At 42.6% G+C, this 20,412-nt stretch overlaps 1 protein-coding gene across 14 annotated transcripts in view; it reads left to right on the top strand.

Annotated features, from left to right (window-relative positions):
- FYCO1 (FYVE and coiled-coil domain autophagy adaptor 1) overlaps window positions 1–20,412 on the top strand; it is a 48,910-nt gene that overhangs the window by 2,462 nt on the left and 26,036 nt on the right. For 9 of the 14 annotated variants that reach the window (XR_011093971.1, XM_068674601.1, XM_068674611.1 and 6 more), the window contains exons 2-10: window positions 6,552–6,736; window positions 8,257–8,363; window positions 9,496–9,621; window positions 12,523–12,629; window positions 13,493–13,636; window positions 14,272–14,365; window positions 15,087–17,717; window positions 18,795–18,887; window positions 19,963–20,081. Coding sequence is in view for 13 of the 14 variants with exons in the window: in XM_068674601.1 (XP_068530702.1) it covers window positions 6,682–6,736; window positions 8,257–8,363; window positions 9,496–9,621; window positions 12,523–12,629; window positions 13,493–13,636; window positions 14,272–14,365; window positions 15,087–17,717; window positions 18,795–18,887; window positions 19,963–20,081 (3,476 nt within the window). In the remaining variant the exon portion in view is untranslated. Of the gene's footprint in view, window positions 1–1,064; window positions 1,085–6,085; window positions 6,168–6,278; window positions 6,453–6,551; window positions 6,737–8,256; window positions 8,378–9,495; window positions 9,622–12,522; window positions 12,630–13,492; window positions 13,637–14,271; window positions 14,366–15,086; window positions 17,718–18,794; window positions 18,888–19,962; window positions 20,082–20,412 lie in introns of those variants that run through there. The other 5 variants (XM_068674606.1, XM_068674605.1, XM_068674604.1 and 2 more) reach the window with 5 other exon arrangements.

Here is a 20,412-nt window from a genome sequence, read left to right on the forward strand (position 1 = left end):
TAGGCAGCACTGGTGTACGGGCTCCTCTTCCAAAGGCTTCCTAAATCTTTGGGGTTTGTAACTCTGAAATTCTCCCTTCTCCCCAGATGGACACCATTACAGGGCGAAAAGGAAACGCTTCCTGCTGCAGAGGGAAGGAAACAGGATTTTCTGCTATGGGCCCCAGGGTGGCATGATTCACTCAGTCAGCCTGGGTTGTCTCAGCTGGGTTTGCTTAATGGGCTTGCCTCTTATTTAATCTGCAATTGTGCGGCCAGAACCTGTAATTTTCAGTGCTGCTTGTTGCTTGTTCACACTGGGACCTACAAATAGGTCAGGAGTTGCCCTGGGGAGCCCCTGCTGCTGTTGGCTGGATGGAGGGCAGATGGAGCGCTACACACGGGCAACCTGCAGCACCCACCTGCCGGGCTCTCCACAGCGATTAGTTGGAGGCAGCCTTTGCAAGCGCTTCTGAAATCTCTGCTTGGAGGAACAATAGACACAGAGGTAAAAAATCCTGCTGAGAGGAAAGCCCCCGTTCGAATGGAGGCATTTCAGAGCTGTGGTGTAATGGTTGTTGTTTTTACCTATCCCCAAGCCTGAGAGGTGCCTGAGATGATGTCTTAGTCAGGCCAAGCTTGCTGTGGAAATTGAAACAGCACCCATTTCTCAGAGACCAGCTTGGGAGACCTGAAAAACAAGAGATTTTTGGAAGATCCTAAGCTCCTACAGCAAGCAAGCTGAGCATCGTAAATCACTATCAGTACTTTGCAGCTGGGAGGCCTCTACTCTTTGTGTTTTTACAGGTATCTTTATGATGCTCCACAGAGTAGCATCCAAGCACGTGAAAAATACGTAAGAGAGAAGTAAATAGTTGGGTGTGTTACGGGGAGGAAGGACAGGGTGTGTAGCAGGGAGGGTACATGGGTTCATGGGGAAGGTGGCTTGGAAGACAGAGGGTGCAAAGCGGGAAAAATATTTTAATTTTTGACTGACACCTGTCTTTTTGACTCTCCACTTGTGCTGGTCAGGGTGCGGTTCTCCATGGGGAGTGAAACTGCGTTGGAGCAGCAGAGGAGAAGCAAGTCTCTGGGAGATTAATCTGGTGTTATTCTCAAAATTATAGTTTGATATTTGGTATTTATTATTAAAAGAGGTTAGCTCGTAGATTCCAGTAAGCACCGCGTAGCTCTCCTGACGTGGGGTGAGGTGTGGCATGCCCTAGGCAATAAGGCAGAGGAGGTAAGAGCGATACTGGTGCAATTCCTGTTATCAGGGGAGCACTCTTCTCTTTGTGAACTGACTGCTTCCTCAAACAGACAGCTTCTGTGTCATGGGACGGGGCTGAGACAGGCTTGTCTTTGTGGGATAAATACAAGCGCATCCTTGTTTGCTGGCTGCCGAAAGAGGTGATTTGCATTCACGTTGCTGGTTATCAACGTGAGGAGTAGCAGAGACAACACTGTATTCTCCAAATTAAGAAATATTTTTTAAAAAATTAAGTCTGTTTGTCCTGTTTGGCCAACGTTGGGTGTGATCTTTTCACCAGGTTTAAGTCGGGCCTTGAAGTGGAGGCCTGATTCAGTAGGTGCAGCATGAAAAAAAGTTGTTAGGGTTGCTAGCTTTCCCCACAGAGGGTTAAAATCAGCTCTGTCTGATGGAGTTCTTATCAGTCCATTGTATACCCTTATCTGCTGCTTGGTTTGGGCCTTTTTCTAAGAACAGTTGTCAAATACAAGGAATGAAATAGGGGGAGGATGCAGGCCAGCTGCCCATAGCACACAGTGAAGTTCACACAGAGGCTGCAAAACTTCACCAACTCATTCGTGACAGTCAGGTTAGGGTTGCAAGCAGTATTTTAGGAATGTCATTACTTCGTATTCTTGGGCTGAAAAACACCATAAAAATATCTGTAGAGCTCAAGGACCGATGCACAAAAGGGCTTTGCTGTAAGGAACCCCTATCTCTAAACATGCTGCTTTTCTAAAAGACGTGAACGTTTTTGTGCACTTCACCTCGTTAACTGTGTTCCCCAGTGCTGTGACACTCTTTGGTTTTAATTTTTTTTCTGGACATGTGTTTTCTGCAAGATGCATTTTATTACTAAATGTTTATATGCCCAGACACTTCAAAACAAGGTTTACGTGTGTAGTGGTGTCAGGGGTTGAGAAGCCCGTGTATGTTTGCAGCGTATTCTCCTGCTACCTGTTTGAAGTATTAAAAGAAGTTAAAAAAATAAAAAAATAAAAATGTGTTTTTGTAATTGAAATGTGAAGGTTTGTTGGTGTAGAAAGCGAAGGGGGAAGATTCACTCAGCAAGAAAATTTCACTTCTCAGAGGGGAGCTGAGCTTCCAACCTCAGGATGGAAACCCTGGCTGACCTTCACGCTTCGCCTGTCTTTTGTTGTCAGTTTTCTGATCCCGTGCAGCCCATCGTTCCCTCACATGCCTTTATTGCAGTGTGGAAGCACGGAGGGTTGAGCTGCCCAGCGGAGCTGCATTTATGCATGCTCAAATTTGCCGCTCACTTCAGACCCGTCTTTGCAGCAAAGAGTTCCTCAGCTTAATGTAATGGATGTGCAGGTGCCTGAATGCTGCCAGATGAGGAAAAGCTAGCGGCACAGCTACAGAAAAATCCACTGGGACTCTGTTTCTTGCAATATCTAAGTGCAAAGTGCTTTTTCCAGACAATTACTGGGATGATTTTTTTAACTAAATCGGTGGCATTGCGGTCCCGGGAGGTAGAGTCTCTTTTCCCAGTTCTTCTTTTGTCTTTGCTGTGAGATTTGCTGTGTGTTCCTCTCTCTGTGTGTCTTGTAGCCACTGTGTGCCCAGGTGGGTTGGTTTTCTATGTCACATTCTAGAATTGTCCCTCACAACCATCAGTCAGCGTCCGCATTTATGGGACAAATCACCTTCACACTACACAAGGGAGCAATAGAGGTAAAATTAATGTGACTCATGGACATGGGATTTGGCTCGGCATCCTCGCTTGCCTGTTTTGTTTCATGCAGAGCGTTAATGCAGAGCAGGTATAGAGTTGCAGATGACTAAAGGTCTTGTGATCGCTGTACAGGAGATCCCTCTCTGTAAGGGAGATGTGGCGACGTGCCCATGTTTGGGGTGGCTAGAGCAGAAAAGTTGTGTTAAGATAAAACATTTCTGCAAGCAGTTTAAGGACTTGGATTCCACTAAATTTGTCCTGTAGATCTGATTTATTTTTTAGCAGGATCACCCCAGGTCTGCAGTGTGAGCTCTGCTCTTGGTGTGCGCTGAGAAGGCCCCTGGCTGAGGGGTGCAGCCAGGCTGCTGTCAGGCTGCAGCCAAGGTCTGTCTGCAGCCTTTTGGTCAGGGAAGAGAAACTGCTCGTGGAGTTCTGCCCGCCTTCCCGTTTCGATTGCACGTGGAGGAGCACAATATTTTGAAGACTTCTACATTCTGCCAAGGTTGGCTGAAATTGGCCAGTTGATTCAAAAAATTGTAGCTGCTGGAGGTGCGGACGTGCCCACAGTAACACAGAGAGAGACTTTATGAAATCAGAGTGAAAGTAGGTCACTGTAGCCGCCCCACGACACAGGGTAATTACAGCCAGTAAGTTTAGCTTGCTGTTTCTTCTGTGTCCCACTCACTGTCAGCTAAGTCCTTTCTTGTGAGTGGGCTGTTTCCTTTCTGCTTCCTTCCTTAATCTCCAGGACAGCCTCCCCCACAAAGAAGATTCTCACCCACAAGTGGGTACTTAAACCAGTAGGAGAGGGAAGAGCTATCTTCAGCCACCAGCAGGCACAGCCCGGGGGACTGCTGCTGTGTCATGTCTTGCTTTTCGCTGTAGTCAAATGCTGTTACACAAGAGGTTGTGATGCATCACCTAAAAAGCTTTTGACCCAAAGCAGGTCGCTTGTGCCTCACACATGTATGGTGCTGCTCAGACAAGGCGGGTAATTACAGACACACAATAGGAGAGGAAACGCTTGGAGGGGCAGGGTCGTGCCCTAAACAATCCTGAGCAAAGTGTCTGTGGTCAGGAAGGACAAGATCAGGTGTTTGCAGAAGCTCTTCCTACTCTGCGAGCTCAGGAAACCAGTTCAGGTGCGTTGTCAGCGGTCTTTGCCAGGAGGAGGTGAGAGCTCTGCACCCTCCTGTGGCGTGGGACGTGTTGTGTTTTCTAGGCACGTCCCTGGAAGGACCACGGACTAGCAGTGCAGAAGGCAGGTAGAAAAGTGCCGTAACCAGGCTGAAAGATCCCCATCACCTCTGAGAAGAGAAGGGAGTAAATGCATATCTCACGGGTGGAAGCTGATGCAAGGAAGGGGGAAACTGTGAGACCTGGACCGAGGAAAGGGGTGAGCAGACAGGAGAGGAGGGGGCTGTGCAGCCACGCACCTCCAGCTGAGCTGTGCTCTCTGGTCAGGGCTCACGTATTCTGCTGAGGAGATCCTAGCAAGGACAAAGATGTGTGTTCTTCATTTGCAAGGTCCTGAGCTGCTCCCGTCCTGCTCTCCACTGGTAAATGTGGGCCCAACATCAGCGTCCCACCTCTGCCACCTGCAGCTCTCCTGGCGTGCCTCATGCCTCAGGAGCCTTGCGCCAGGGCTCGTTCTGCCCTTCAGGAGGGACGAGCAGGACCCTTGGCTCATTTCTCCAGTTGTGTTTGGGGGTGTTTGGGTTGGCCGTGTGTGTTTTGGCTTGCCAGTCTGCTCTTCGTACCTTTGGGTAGCGGTTGCCAGGCTGAACAGATAGGGCTGATATTGCTGCGTGTTCTTAGAAGAGGAAACGTTGACTCACTGCTCTGTTACTGCTTCTTCTCGTCAGTATCCAAACTCAGGTTACCAGGAAATGGGGGCTGTGCAGTCACCGAGTAGAACCAAGATAGGAATATTGCGTACGTGATATTGTTGATTTACAGTGAGAAAATTGTGTTTGGCAACCCCTTTTGATTGCACGTGGAAGAGCACAGTATTCGGAAGATTTCTACCTTCTGCCAAGGCTGGCCAGAAGCGTCTGGTGCGTTGAAAAGAGGTCAGCAGGACCACGCTGTGCTGGCCTTCTCTCCCTAAAGCAGCACGGCTGTGGTGGGGATGTGGCTGTCCAAGTTCCTTCCCAGGCAGCACATCGTCCCCACGATGGCGTGTCCTAACATAACGACTGCCATGGAAATATGGCAATGAAACCAGCAGGTAGCAAAGCACAGGTATTAAGAGAAACACACCAAGAAGCATATTTTTATTTTATATTTACCATGTTTCTGTCTCGCTTTAAGGTTTGCTCTGAACCACCTCTACCTCGTATCAATAAGAAAAAAATTCAGGGTTGCCTCAGGGTTGTTTCCAAATGATACCTCGATGCACGGGGTGGAGGGATGATTCGTTGGATCCATCTAGACACCTACCTGAGCAATGCCATTTTAATTAATTTGGAGTTGTAAGAAAGGGAAGGGAGAAGAAACATGATTATTTGATCTAGTCCCATTTGCATTTCAAAAGCTTGTCAGGTTTTAATTTAATTTTTAATTGGAATTTAATTTTTAATTGGAATTTAATTTTTAATTGGAATTTAATTTAATTGTAGCTCAGTTTGAATGACAACACCAGCACAGAAAGGTAGCAGGAAATTGTCTATAGGTTCAGTACTTCAGGTGTGAGGCTTGCTTGAAAATTTGGCTGTGCCATTGCAGCAGAATTGGGCACGACCTTTGAGGACAAGATGCTTGGAAAGTTTCCCGTGCAGTTTCCATGTGGCTTTTTTGAGTTATTGTTCCCATGAGTGTTTGGAAGTTTGGATCACCGGGCATGGATGTGTTAATAAAGCACTTTAAGGCTTTTAGTTGATCTTTAATTCATTTATTTTCATTAATGAATAAGTAATTCTTCACAAGTGCTAAGTACAGCTTACTCGTCATTGTTTTGAGCAGGGGAGGTGGATGTTCTGATGTGCAAGGTACATTTACCCAGCCAGGAACGCTGTCACAGCTTAAAATAAAGCGGAGCGGTATCCTCTTACATGTGCTGGGAACAGGGGGTTCTGAGGAGGAATGAAAGATGTTTCTCGTGCTAAAACCAATCTCAAGCGCTAAATCTTTTGCTAGCTCTAATGAGTAAAAAACATCCTCCAATGCCAGCGGATCAAGCACGTATCACTTCTGGACACCTTGACCTGTGACTAGGCTGTGCCTTGAAAGTCTCCCTGAAATGGTGATGTTGTATCTTTTTACTCTGCAGGCTGTAGGGAAGGTCGGGCAGAGGGTTTTCGTAGGGAAAGTCCCGTGTCATCAGAACCTCCGTCAGGTCATGAGATGAGCTGTGTGAAATGCCAGCCCGAGCTGGACTGTGAGACTAACTGTGTCGTAACGCCGACGAGGGAAAACTGCCCTCTGGGGTTTGGTCAGTAGTTTTGAGAGGTGGAAACAGAAATAACTGAAATGGAAAGCGAAATGTAGAAGGAAACAGAAAGGAGCTTTCTGGAAAAGAGTTGGCCATGTGAGGATTCATTACTAACCAGGACTTAAAATGCCAAAGCACCTCTGTTATGCTTATTTGAGATGATAAAGAGTTGTGTTCTATTTTTGACTTTTACAGAGCTGCAAGTGTCACAGAGAAGAATAACCTTCATCCGCCCAGTGGTCATCGAGGATATGAACTCTGCTGTTGTTATCTAGATGGATGAAAAGGTTAACAGCCCAGAAGGGGAGCTACTTTGGTTTTCAAGATGGCAGCAACTGGTGGTGAAAACCAGCTGCAGCGGATTATCAGGGACTTGCAAGGTAGCATGCTGACAGATTTGTTCTGTATGCTGGATTGCATCCTTCTTGCTTTAGGTAGCAGAGAGTAGGAACTGTATTTCAAGTTGCATAACACTTCTGTGCAGCAATTCTAACAACATAGTTCAAGGTGTGCCACCTGCTAATATAGATGTGACTTCTTTGTGAAAAAAAAAAATCAGATTCCTAAATTCTGAAATCCTGCATATTTAAACATGCACTATTACAAATAAGCCTTACGATTAAAAAAAAATGTCTGAAGGGTGAAATTAAAATTATTATTTTGTGTGATGTGAGTTAGGGCTTTGCTTGCATGAGTAGAGCTATGCAGTTATAAGATTTCTTGTGAGAAGGAGAAGGGATGGTATTTAGACCTACTCCTAATATGGGGAAAAAAAAAACAAAAAAAAAAAAAAAACATGAGATAACCCAAACTGGGAATGGAGACCCAGAAGGAGAGTGCTGGACAATTGGATCTGCTCTTCTTGCTGCAGTGGAACAAGCTTTCTGTGCATCTGACTTGTCCTCCACCAGCAGTAGCCAATTTCATTTTTCATTTTTCACTTCTGCAGCAGGCAGAACTGGCAGCAGATCCATAACCATTTTTCTTCTCTTTCTCTGTCCTAATCAGCTGCCTATACCAAGATCCAGATATTTATCCTTTTCATATTTATTAAATGTAAAGTATAATATGCACCAAAGCTAGGAATTTAGATCTTCCTGTAGGTAAGAAAATCTATGTGCCTGTTAAAAGGAAGAGATACTAATTTGCAAAGGGGATCGAGCGTGACTGGGAGCTAAGGCTCACTCAGGCACCTGAAAGAAATACAAAACCCAGTGGAAAGCTCATTCAAAATTATTAATTTCTGATGCTGAGAAATGCATGCTTTGGTGGCCAGACACAGCAGAGTTGGCTTTGACTTGAGTTTTGCTCACGCTCTGTGGGAGCAGGTTTTAGGTAAGAGGAGTTGTTGTATCCTTATTTTTATGTACATTATTTTCCCATTTGTGTTTTGTGAGCAGCACAAGCTGAACCTTCCTGAATAAAGCATGGAGAAGATAAATGTGCTGACTGAACAACTGTTACCGTTTTACTGATCCCCTTTAGCAGATTACATGCTTTGTCCTTTCTAATCAGAATTCTGTTTGTCCTGTGGCAATAGGAAAACCATAATGTGCATGAGACAGTCAAAAAAATATTTCTCCTTCCTCTGCTGAAGAAACAGCTAACAACTGTCTGTTACCACTTTTTTGATACGTGTCTGGAGGAGGTTCTTTTCAAGAAGAAATAATGACTCAGTATGGCAGACTGACGAAACCTGAGCTCTGGTTTTTGTTATAGGAGGTATTAAATTGCAAGCGTTTCAACAAGTTTTCTGCACTGTGATTAAGACATTTGATTGATGGAAACTAAATACACATGCATAATGTCCAAGCAGAAAATGTATTTGCTGAGTTGCTCATGAATTCAGTCCTATGTTATCTCTAGCATTAGTTAATCATTTTGGTGTCTTGTTTTAAAGATGCTGTTACTGAATTAAGTAAAGAATTTAAAGAAGGAGGGGAGCCCATCACAGATGACAGTGTCAACTTACAAAAATTCTCCTACAAGCTTGAGTATCTTCTACAGGTAAAAAGTGATGTGTTTCATCCACTGTCAAAGCTAGGCCTTGTTTTCTGTTATTGCCTCTTCAGTATGTGGAGTTTAAGTCAAATAATCATAACCATTTGAGTCTTTTTTTTTCCAGTAAGTGGACTGAAATGTGTACGGGTCATTGTACATATTTCAAGCGAAAGTAAATAATTGTAATCAAAACGTGGTGCTGGCAGGTTGAATGAAGATTGTAAAGCATTTTTCTATTGATCTGAAAGATTTGCGCTTGATTTTGAAGATGTACCCTTCTAAATTATCCTGAAAAAACTATGGTAATGAAATCTTAATGCAAAATAAATGCTAGTAAGCAGCTGATGGTGCAAATGTAACAGTAAGAGTAATTTACAGCAATTTTAGCAATTTCATTGTGGAAATTGGTCTTTGTTGTATAGAAAGCTTAGTGCAGGAGGCTGGTTTTGAATCTGGAATGCTGCTTTTTGGCCATCCTGAAAATTTAAGTGAAAGGAGACTCTGCTGGGCAAACTGAAATTCAGTTTGCATTGTCTGTGTATACATATGCTGTAATCATGCCACTGACAGCAGCACCGACATGCTAAACTAGACTTAATCTAGTCAAGATAGTTTTAATTGGGTTGCCGAGGCTTCAGCAGAGGCTGAAGAGATCCTTTCGGATTTGATTGCTCCAAGCTGCAGTCAGCTGCCCTGACTGCATCACTGCTCAGAGTGTGATTTAGCTAGAGCAGGTTGTGCTGGTACAAGCATTTGTGTTACTGCCACACTTGATTAAAGCAGTCTCAGCAACTGGCTGTCAGTTCCTTGCTCTTGAACAGCTGCTAAAACTGCTGCTCATCTTTATTTGAGCAGTGTTCAATGGATGTCTGTATTTTAACTTAACCAACAACATGATTGTCTGTTGCTGTCTGTAAAGTATTAGTAATTGCTGGTTATTTAGTAATTTAGTAATTACTAAATTTAGTAATTGCATCAGTGCAGTACAACATCTCTTCACTTTGTGAATGTGTTGGCTAATACGTATGAGGAGCCATGAAAGCAGATGGTGGTGGGAGAGGAACAACTCTACAGTAGATGGACATAACTATATTTCTATTTAAGTTTTACTCATTGCTTTCTGTTTTCTTTGATTAAGTTTGACCAGAAAGAAAAAAGCACATTGCTGGGGAACAGAAAAGACTACTGGGATTATTTCTGCGACTGTCTGGCCAAAGTAAAAGGAGCTAACGATGGAATCCGTTTTGTCAAGTCTATTACAGAAGTAAGTAGATCAGTTAATCATCACAGTACATGCGTTGTGTTTTGGTATGGATTTTCAGAAAGCAGAGAAACCAGAATAAAATATATTAGTTTTAACATAGGACAAAAAAATGTTGGAAATTTTTTGTTAGTTCTCGTATAAAGTATAAAAATGCAAGGTTACACATCTTTTTGGTATGGTACCAAATTATATAGGATTGGATATTCTGTTGCTTGTTTTGAAGACCATTTACACAAATGAATGGTCCTGTTTATCTTTGTGCCATGTCTTTTCATTAAATAAGTTCTATTTTTTCTTAAAAGAAATGAAAAAATATATCAATGGTAGAGCCTGCATCTTAAGCACAGCTTAAGAGAGGACTTGGTCCAAGTGTAAGAGGAAAGAACCACCATGTTTGACCTTTCTTAAGACTTTCTCAACTAATCAGTAGAGTTGAGGAGGAGTAACTGAGAGTAGATTTTCATCTTCTTACTCAAATTTGTTCCATCATGTCAAAAATCATGATGTAGTGGCTCAGGATGGTTATCATTAGCCCCTTGTAAGCTGACATGAACAGGACAAAACGCTTTATTTTTATTAGATGCAGTAATAAAAGCTTAATCTTGTAACAGCCATGTTACATCTTCAACTCAACCAGTGGGTGAAATGAGTGCTGTGAGAAGCTTCCGGTGCTGATCCTGTCTTTAGTATTTAGAAGCATTTAAAGAGAACTCTCCTTGTGGGTAAAAGAGGTGGTGGTGCCAACCAGCGTTGCCCTGACACTCAGTTCTGTTATCAGTGAGCAATGCTAACTTGTATTAGCAAGTTACAATTTACAGCAGACTTACCAGTTTTCTCAGTAATTCCTCTGCAACAGCTACAGATCATGTTGTCTTGAGTCATCTGAAGGAGAGCCATGATACTATAGCAGAGCCTGTCTCCGTGTTCCCTCCCTCCCTCGTTTCGTAGCTCAGGCAGCATTGAATTCTGCTGTTCCAAAGTGAACAAGCCAAGGAAGGTCTGGGTTTGTTTTATCACTGGGAAGAGGACCAATAGAAATTGGGCTTTCGTTTTTCACTACTTCCAGGAAGACTGGAGAAGTAAGGGCAGTGACTGCAGTTGCAGGAAAGGTCTTGTAACTGAAGCAACTGGCCCTTAAACTCTCAGCAGCAGTAGCTGACCTGACTTTTCTATAAAGGTGACTGTACTGTAGCCTTCAACATTCAGTTGCCTGTGATAATACCTTCATGTTATCATATATAAAGGTTCTGCTTTTTCTTTATTCTTTAGTACCTCTGACCATTTAATGGTTTGCATGGTATCAGAAATTATTGTTTGGAAGAAGGATATTTCCTTTTTCATTTTCTGCGCAGCCATAGAAATCAGCTTGTGGAAGACTTCTTTTTACTTTCTGTGTAAGCTTGTGGTTTAGGAAATGAGCTCAAAGTAAAATATCGGTCAACCACTTCTGAGATGTTAAGTGAGATGGCAGACTCAGGTCCTGAAATGAAACGACAGATAGCAGAGAAACATGTTGGTTGTTCCCCTTCATTACAGGTGGAAATCAGCAGCCAGTATTTGAACCTGGCTGGATAAAATGCAAAGGTTTCCAGATAACAATTGTTTATTCACTGAAGAACACTTGTTGAATTCTAAAGATCAAAGTGAACAAAGAGGAAAGAGTAATGTCAGTTGCTTTTTAAGAATGGTCATACATTTAACAGCGTACTGCCTCCTCTTCTGCTTTACTTTTACTGTTAGGGTGTGTGATATGCTAGAGGCAGAGCAAGGAAGCAAACAGGAGTAAGAGTACCCTGGGAAATGGCCAGCTGTTAATTAGACAGTGAGCATTGTCCTTGATGGCATTAGGTGAGCAGCGAGCTCTGGTTGTCTGCCTTTCTTTCAAAGGGTGATTTGTTTTGGAAACACAGCCTTCCCAATCTTTGCAGCCATACATTCTGTGCACTACTACATCAGCTGCAGTGTTTGCAGTCAGCATAGAAACACTGACAGTACCAGACACTACCTTGCTGAACTCTGGCAGGGCTCTGGCAGGACGTGGCATGGTTTTGCTTCCTAATTGAATACTCCGTGGCTGCTGGTAGCTGTATATATGTAAATATTTTCCTTTTCTTCTCTTGCCGTGAAATTTGTTTTAGTATCTCCATGCATAAAAGAGGGATTGCTGTTTATATTGGTAAACCAATGGGAATAAGAATAGGGTTAGTTCAGTGGCTTCCGGTGTTTTTTTGTTTTGTTTTGTTTTGTTTTGTGTTTTTTTTTGTTTGTTTGTTTGTTTGTTTGTTTTTGTTTTTGTTTTTGTTTTGGACAATTCCTAAGGGATTCAATGCAGTTACTCTTGATCTGAAGTAAGATCTAGATTTTACCAACTTAATAGCTAAGTATTAAGAAAGGCTTTTTGTGTATTTTGGGGCTGTTGTTTCCAGGGAGATGTAGATATGTATATGTGTACATCTCTGTTCTATGACTAGATTAGCCCTAATGTACTTACAGCTGTGGCCATACATTAAATTACTTAAGCAGTTGGTTCTGGCTTTCCTGGGCACACTGAGATTTTGCCTTATATTGGGAATTTCCCTTAACAGAGTATGTACTCCTGGAGTCAACACGTGAGAATATTTATTGATCTCATGATGCCTTTTACATTTTAAAGTGGACAACCGCCAGCTAAAGAAATAGATTTGTCATTCGAAAAAAAAACCAACACCTCCCAACAATGGTACTGGGGGAAGGTGTCTCTCAGTGGCATTTCGTATTACTTCCTCTATAGCTAGTGGCTTATTGTGTGTGGTTTTTTGTTTGTTTTATTTTGGTTTGGTTTTGTGTAGGTATATAGACTGTACTGGTCAAGCCTCCCTACATGATTACAAGCAATATTTAAATTTTTTTTCTCTGTTCCAGCTACGAACATCTCTTGGGAAAGGAAGAGCATTTCTGCGTTACTCTCTGGTTCACCAAAGGCTAGCAGACACCTTGCAGCAATGTTTTATGAACACCAAGGTGACCAGGTGAACAGCAAAGTACCTCCTTAACTAATAGGTGGTTGCTCAGTATGAGCAAGCAACATGACCCAGTAGCTATTGAAAGAAATTGAAACCCTTCCAAAGGGTTGGCTTAGAGGGCTGGTAATAGGATACAAAGGATAACAGACCTTTTGGCCTGGGTCACAGGTTCACACTTATCTTAGGCTGGTAAATATTGGAAGCTGTTAGAGCTGAACGTGTGTGAAGTGGGTGGTGATGATGCTTCTTTGTGTGGGTTTGAAGTTTACATTTTTATAAGCATTGAAGCGCAGGGGTCTGATCTGTGCTGTGTATCATAAGGGAGGATTCACTTGGTTGTGTTTGTACAAACATTTGCATATATACGTGGATTGTTACTCAGAGGAGAAGCTTGCCCCTGGCCAAGGAACACCGAAGACAGTTCATTAAGTTCATCAGTTAATTGGAAGGACACTAGCAAGGTCCATCCAAGGTCCTTTTTTTTTTTTTTTTTTTTTTTAGAAAAAGTCAGCTATAGGCACCATGTATTTAACCCTGATTGCTGCTTTCTGTCCATTATTGACATATTATGTGTGTGCTTTTTGTATTTACTGTGTGATTCCAGTGTACAGAAAATATTTTGTCTTACCAGTATTTTTCCCAAGCACTACAGCAAAAAATGTTTTGTGCAGGGACTCCTTCAAGGATATCTTTATGGGCTTCACTGAATCTGTTATGTTTCATTCACATTAGAGGGATAGGGTGTTTTTTTGTTTTCAGTTTACATTTAATATAGTGTGTTATAATTTTTCTGGGAAAGAGTGAATAATGATGGTTTTATTTTTTTACTTATTAATGAATACTACTTTATTTTTTTTGTTGTTTTCAAGTGACTGGTACTATGCAAGAAGTCCATTTCTGAATTCCAAAATGAGTTCTGACATTGTGGGTCAGCTGTATGAGCTCACTGATGTTCAGTTTGACTTGGCATCACGAGGCTACGATTTAGATGCTGCTTGGCCAGCATTTGCCAGGTAAGACAGCAACACTTTGTTGCATAAAATATTTACCTATTTTATTAGTCTGTAAGGGAGTCCTTCCAGTAACTGCACTTTAGGCCCAAATCCCAAGCTATAGCCATCTTCACAGACACAGGAAGAGATGTTCTTAGCTCCTTCTGTTTCAAGAGCTAAGGCTCCAAGTGACTGCATGGCCAAGGATTCTGCTTCACTTGCAGCAGTGGTGTAAATGATATTGTGCAGTCACTACAGAAGGCCTGAGCCCACCTCAAATCATGGAAGAACAAAAACTTCTAAGTCTGAACTAGATCCAAGTCCATCAGTGGGAGTTTTCCAGGGCTGCATGCTGCCACCACCTGGTTGAGCACCCACCATGTAGCAGTAAAGCAAGTTTTGTAAAGCTAAATTGCATTGGTTCACGAGGATTTGGGAAATCACGGCTACCAACCCCATAATCCTTTGTAAGTGCCTTTGATACCCCTATTTTGTTTTTCGTCAACTTCAGCAGTTGTTGGCCCACACACCAGTCACAGTTACGTCTTTTTGTATGTGGTAGTTATAACTAGGCAAATCTTACATGTAGGAGTAGAAAGACGTGTATGTGTGTGCTTAGTCTTCTCTTACGTATTGTTTCACCATGTGATCAACAGGAGGACGTTGTCCTCGCTTGGGTCTTCAGCATATTTATGGAAGCCCCCAAGTCGCAGTTCCAGCATGAGCAGTTTAGTGAGCAATTACTTGCAGGTAAGCAAATTACAAATAAATGTTTGTGTGGCACCAGAGATCTTTAATTAATGGCATAGTTCCAAAGAGCTTGGAAGTTTTATGATGGTTTTGATTCCTATAATGGTAAGCTACAAAAAGAATCAATTAAAAGGAAAGGGAATTGTCCTGCAGCTGGTTCAACTGCACACAAGTCTTGTAGAGGAAAAAAAAATATATATATGCAGAAAGTTGCCTACAGATAGGCATATTTTCATTAATCTTTTGTAAAAACACTCCCCTTTTCCTGTAAGTTGATGTCTTTTAGTGATATGAACCCAACACACAAGGCCACTGTGCATTAAGAACCTGAATTTGCTCTCATGTGAACATGGCATTTAAATGCATGTTTAATTCCTCTTTGAGCTGGTAGATGTACATTTTTGGGTGAGCTAGGTCCTCATTACAGACTTATTTATGCCAACAAATATGACTAATTTAAAAATTTAATTGTTAAGATGTTATGGTGCTGTGCGTTATAAAGATGTCTATAAATTTATCAGTCAAGGAGGATATTAAAAACTCAAATTCTCAGTTACATTTTTTAATCCTGGTAGTGTCTCCTCATTGTTATTATTAGTATCACCAATAACCAATAACAAAGGTAAGCTATCCTAATTTCTGAAACTTTTGAGTCTTTTTCCTTGAAAAATGCAGCTCTTCTTCAGTTTTCCAACTCTCTTTTTCCTTTCTGTTCATCTAGGCTCAAGAGTTTCCCTCCAGCCCTGATGCAAATAACTCAATAAATGTTGAACACCTTGAGGGCTTTGAAGAGATGCGTGTAGAACTTGACCAGGCTGAACTGAGGCAGAGGGAACTTCAGGGTCGTATTCACCAGTTGGAAATGGAAAACCAGGAGCTCCAGGCAGCTGTCAGTTTTCACAAAGAACAAGTACAGCTGGAAAAGGAGAAGAACAATAACTACAGCGAGGAGAACTCCCGGCTGTCAAAGATGATCACAGAGTTACAGAAGCAGTGTGAGGTCTCACACTCCACTCAGAGCACTGTTCATGACCTGCAGAAGTGCCTGCATTCGCTGGAACTGAATGCTGTGGAGCAGCAGAAGGAATATTCGACAAAGCTGGAGCAGCTGGCAAACAGCAAGGAGGACTGTGCCTCAAAGCTGCAGGAGATGAATCGGGAGTTGGAGGCCTCCAGGGCTTTGGTTAGCATGAAGGAGCTTTGCATCGATGAGCTTAAAGCAAAGCTAAGTTTAGCAGAACAGAAGAACCTTGACCTCCTTGCAAAAGTTGATGCTGCCTTGGAGGAAAAAGGTCAGCAAGTCACAGCCCAATGTGACTCTGCCCTACAAATGCAAACATTGCTAGAGAAGCTTCAGCAGGCAGAAAAGGAAAAGGCAGATATGCAAAAACTCAGTGATGAACATGCATCTCAACTAAAAGCCGCAAGAGAAGAGTTACAGCTAAAAGAAGAGGCACAGAGGGAGTTGGAGTCCAGATACAATCGCCTCGCTGCTGACTCTAAAGAAGAGAGTGAAAGGCTGCTAGGGAGCCTGGAAACCATGGCGAAGGAAGTGGATGCACTTCAGAAGGCACTGACCGTGAAAGGAAAGGAGATGGCTGAGCTCCAGACCCAGGTAATGGGGTCGCTGGCTCAGGTGGGGTCACTGGAAAAAAATCTTGAGGAGGAAAGGAAGGAAAAAGAGAAACTTCAGGAGGAGTATGGTAAGAGGGAAGGAGCACTGAAGGAGGAAACCCGATCACAGGCAGAACAACTTGAACTACAGGAGAGTCGCTTAACAAAGGTGAGTCAGTCTGTGTGTAGCCTTGAGGAGGAAAAGCAGAAACTCTTGTCTGAGAAAGAGCATCTCAGCCAGAAAGTCAAGGAGCTGGAGGAGCAGATGGAGCAGCAAAACTTGGCAGTGACCGAAATGGGTGAGGAGAGTAGGAAGCTGAAGGCCGAAAATGCAGATTTGCAGCAGTCCAAGGAGAAGATGGAAGGGAAGCTGAAAAATATGGAAGCCTCTAAAGCATCCCTGGAAGCTGAGGTGGCCAGGCTGAGAGCCTCTGAGAAACAGCTTCAGAGTGAGATTGATGATGCCCTAGTGTCAGTCGATGAAAAAGAAAAGAAGCTCCGGAGCCAGAACCAACAGCTGGATGAAGACTTGCAGAATGCCAGGAGACAAAGCCAAATTCTGGAGGAGAGATTAGAGGCTCTGCACTCAGATTATAAAGAACTCAAGGAAAGGGAAGAGACCACCAAGGAGTCTTATGCCTTACTTGAAGGAGAGCTGAAGAGTGCCAAACAACACGGTTTACAAATGGAAAAAAGCTTAGGCACCTTGAAGGAATGCCAAGAGTCACTCCAGTCACAGCTCACAGAGAGGGAAGTAGAACTGCAAGGCATGAAGAACCAGTGTGAGCAGCTAAGAGCAGAAGCTGAAAGACACAGGCAGAAAGCAGAGACTCTTGAGGTAGAAAAGCTCAGCGCTGAAAATACATGCCTCCAACAGACAAAGCTTATTGAATCCCTCACCTCAGAAAAGGAGTCAGTGGAAAAACACCAACTACAGCAGGCAGCTTCTCGGGAGAAGGAGGCGAAAGAGCTGGCCTCCAGGCTGATCATAAGTGAAGAGCAGCTGCAGGTCAACCGAGATGAGGTGTCTAGGCTGCAAGCAGAAGTCCTTGACCTGCGAGTCAAGCTTCAACAGACCACTGATGAGAGAGAGCAGGTGAAAAGTGAGCTGCTGATCACCGAGACCAGCTTAGGGGAGCAGAAAGTGCTTGTCCAGCAGCTGAAAGAGCAAACTGAATCCCTCAACAGAAACCACGTGCAAGAATTGATGCAAAGCAAAGAAAGAGAAGAAGTACTGAAAAAAGAGCAGGAGACGGTAGCCCATCAAAAAGCTGAGCTGGAGAGTAATTTGCTGAACCTGCAGGAAGAGCTCTTCAAGGTTAAGCAGTACTTGGACGTTGCTAGAATGGAAAATGAAGAAAACAAAGATCTCCTCCACAGGAACAACACGGATATGGCTGAACTCGGTATTCAGATCTGTGCCTTGACCTCTGAAAAGGTGCTTGCAGAAGAGCAATTAGCTGAGGCCACAAAGAGGCTCAAAGAACTGGAAGAACAGGCAGCAGCAGAACAGGAGAGGCTGAAGCATGACATCTCTGATCTCAGACAGGAGAACAAGAGCCTGCAAGAGAAACTAGAGGAGGCTCAGACACATGCCGCAGCTGTCCCAAGTCTGCAAACACAGCTGGAGACAGCAAAGAAACAAGCACAGAGCTTCCAGGAGACCAGCCAAGAAGAGCTGTCTACAATGAAATTTCAAATGAGCACAGAAATTCTAAGTTATCAGACAAAATTCAAGGTAAATTAACGTGCTTGCTACAGCTGAAGGAACTGTGCAGGACTTCCCCCCGCTTTACCATCTGCTGCAAAAATTATTGGGTGAAATCCTAAGGTTTGCGTTGGTCTGGCTCTGAGACTCGTATGCAGCTAGCCTGAGCTTGGAAATCTAAAAATGCTTCTACACTCATGAGTTAAGCTGATTTGAGGTAATACAACTCTGGAGATTTTTTGGAGATGTATAATGTGGCCCTATAAGCACACTGGCCATGTGATGTGGAAAAGCCAGCCAGTACTGGAGCAGGTGATGATTTCTTACGTTGGCACTGAAGGTGGTGTCTTCTTTAACTGTTCCCTTAGGTTACAGTTGTGATATATATATATATATATATATACACATATTTATTTTATTTTTGGTAGGAACAGTGCTCCCTACACCCTTAAGGCTGCTTCTCCTGAAAACTGATGCTGCTTCCCCTGAAAACTGATTTTGATGAAACAAAGTTAGACTGACATTGGATACTATTACAAATAATTCCCTCATGTGCTTTTGTGTTCAGCTGCTGGAGGTTGCAGCCAAGAAGACCAAAGTTTCGCTTCCATAAAAACATGAGTCAACCCTGTATATGTGAAATGTCTGCCTAAACACTAAGTATTTTATTCTTCTTCTGCCATTCAGAGATGGCATCTAAGACTGGCAACTAATCAGAGGTCTGTGACACTGGTGGTGTCCAGAAATCTCCATGAGTTTGAAGAAACAGTGTGCATTCGTTTATGTTTTCCTTCCATAAACACTTCTTAAACTTCAGTATAATTTAAGCTCTCTCTCTCTTTTGAGAGAAAGCAAACTGAGCCTTCTTTTTGTTGACAGCTGTAATACCCATAGCAAGTAACAGTAAATTACAGCTAGTCTGCAACCTCTGAGGACTCTTGAAACTATGAGTTAGGTGTCTCTAGCTGTCTGTCACGAGCCTGACAGTGGTGCTGCATTTATCCCTTGCATGGCATTAAGAGCACGCATGATTCATGATTGGGAATTTTGTAGGTGAAATGGGGGCAGCTAGAGGTATGCTAACTTCTGGCTCGATCTTTTTGCTAGGCTGCCAGTGAAGAATGTGAGAAAATAAGAGAGCAACTTGAGGAGCAGAAGCGACAACAGCATGCTGCGGAGGAAGAGATTGCAGATTTACAAGTGGGTGCTCCATCTGGTTAAAAGGCAGAGGTGTTTGTGTCTGCTGGCATTAGTGTTTGTTGTAAGGGAGAAGGAAGGCAGCATTTCTGATGAATGGCTGTGAGTCTAAGAATGCCCTTGAACAAATACAGATGCTGTGGCAAAAATACTTGGCAGCCTAAAGTTAGCCACTGAAACAGAGATTATCAAAAGCACTTTGGACTTGTCCTGCTCTTAAAACTAGTCAGGTTTCATCCAAGACCTGGATATGTATACATTTCTTAAATGAGGGGGTACAGGTTTTAAAGGTGTTTGTCTTACGCTCTGCAGGCCCACTCCAACAGCCACACGTTTGGATCCAGCTATTTTCAGGTTGCCAGGGTCACTGAATCAGAGAACTGATATTGCTGAGAAATAACCTAGCTGGAAAAAACAAAACAAAACAAAACAAACAAAAAAAAAAAAACAGGATTTTTGTAATGAATTTCTCTAACAGTTGAGTTAGGAGGGTTGTACTGAGGTGTGAGTAAGGGATCAGGAAAAAAGAAAGTTAAGGTTATTGAACCTGGCCCTGCCTGCTAGCAAATGTACATGAAACTTCAGAGTCTTCAGTGCCTTGAGGACTCAGTTTGGCAGATTGGTCTGCAGAGGCTAGCTGAGAAGGAAGTTTTTGTTTCTATTGTCTTTAATGTTCCGTATATGAAGAGGACAAAAACTAAGCATTTTCCTCATTTTTATTTCTTCTCTTTTGAAACTTTTAGGTGGTAAAAAAAATGAGTAAGGGGTTATTCTTTCACCATTATCTTTGAGAGATTTTCCTTAATACAGAGACAAAAGTTTAAATGACAGAATAATAAGAATTACAGGCTGTGCTTAATACAGTCTTACTTTCAAGTTTATCCCTTATTCAATGTGACAGAAGTAATCAATCACTAGTATACCAATAGTTAGTGTCTGCTTATACAATAATATCTTAATTGATGGTATGGCTTTAACTGACTTCTTTAAAGCATTGCTTAGTTTTCTTGGTGTTTGTCCAATGCTAGGCAAAGTGTTGTTTTTACATATAAGTAAAAAAAGTAAAATATTTCTCTAGGCTGAGAACACAAGTTTGTCTAGAAAACTGGATGAAGTAAGAGAGCAGCTGTCTGAATCAGAATCTGCCCGGCTTCAGAAGGAAGAAGAGGTGACATCTCTGAGAGAGCTCTTGGAAAGGTGGGAGTTCGGGTTCTTTTATACAAATTGTTAGTCGAAAGCCAAGCAGGGCCGATAATCAAAGCATACCGAAAATTGCTGTGGTATATGAAGTAGCATTTACCCCAGGGTTTATATAGGGGAAATAGTGCATGGGCACTATTGACATTTAAGACAAGAAGTATGTAAATTATACAGCACACATGAATGCAAGGTTTAGGTTTCAATACTTCACTAATTGAGCCAATGACGTAAATTCATTGTCCCTCTTCCTTTATGAAACTGTAAGACATTTCATAAACTTCTTTTATCTTGTAGCTTAGTCACAAAATTAAAATACCAGTATTGTTCC

Source organism: Anas acuta, chromosome 2 (genome assembly GCF_963932015.1).
Source record: "Anas acuta chromosome 2, bAnaAcu1.1, whole genome shotgun sequence".
NCBI lineage: Eukaryota > Metazoa > Chordata > Aves > Anseriformes > Anatidae > Anas > Anas acuta.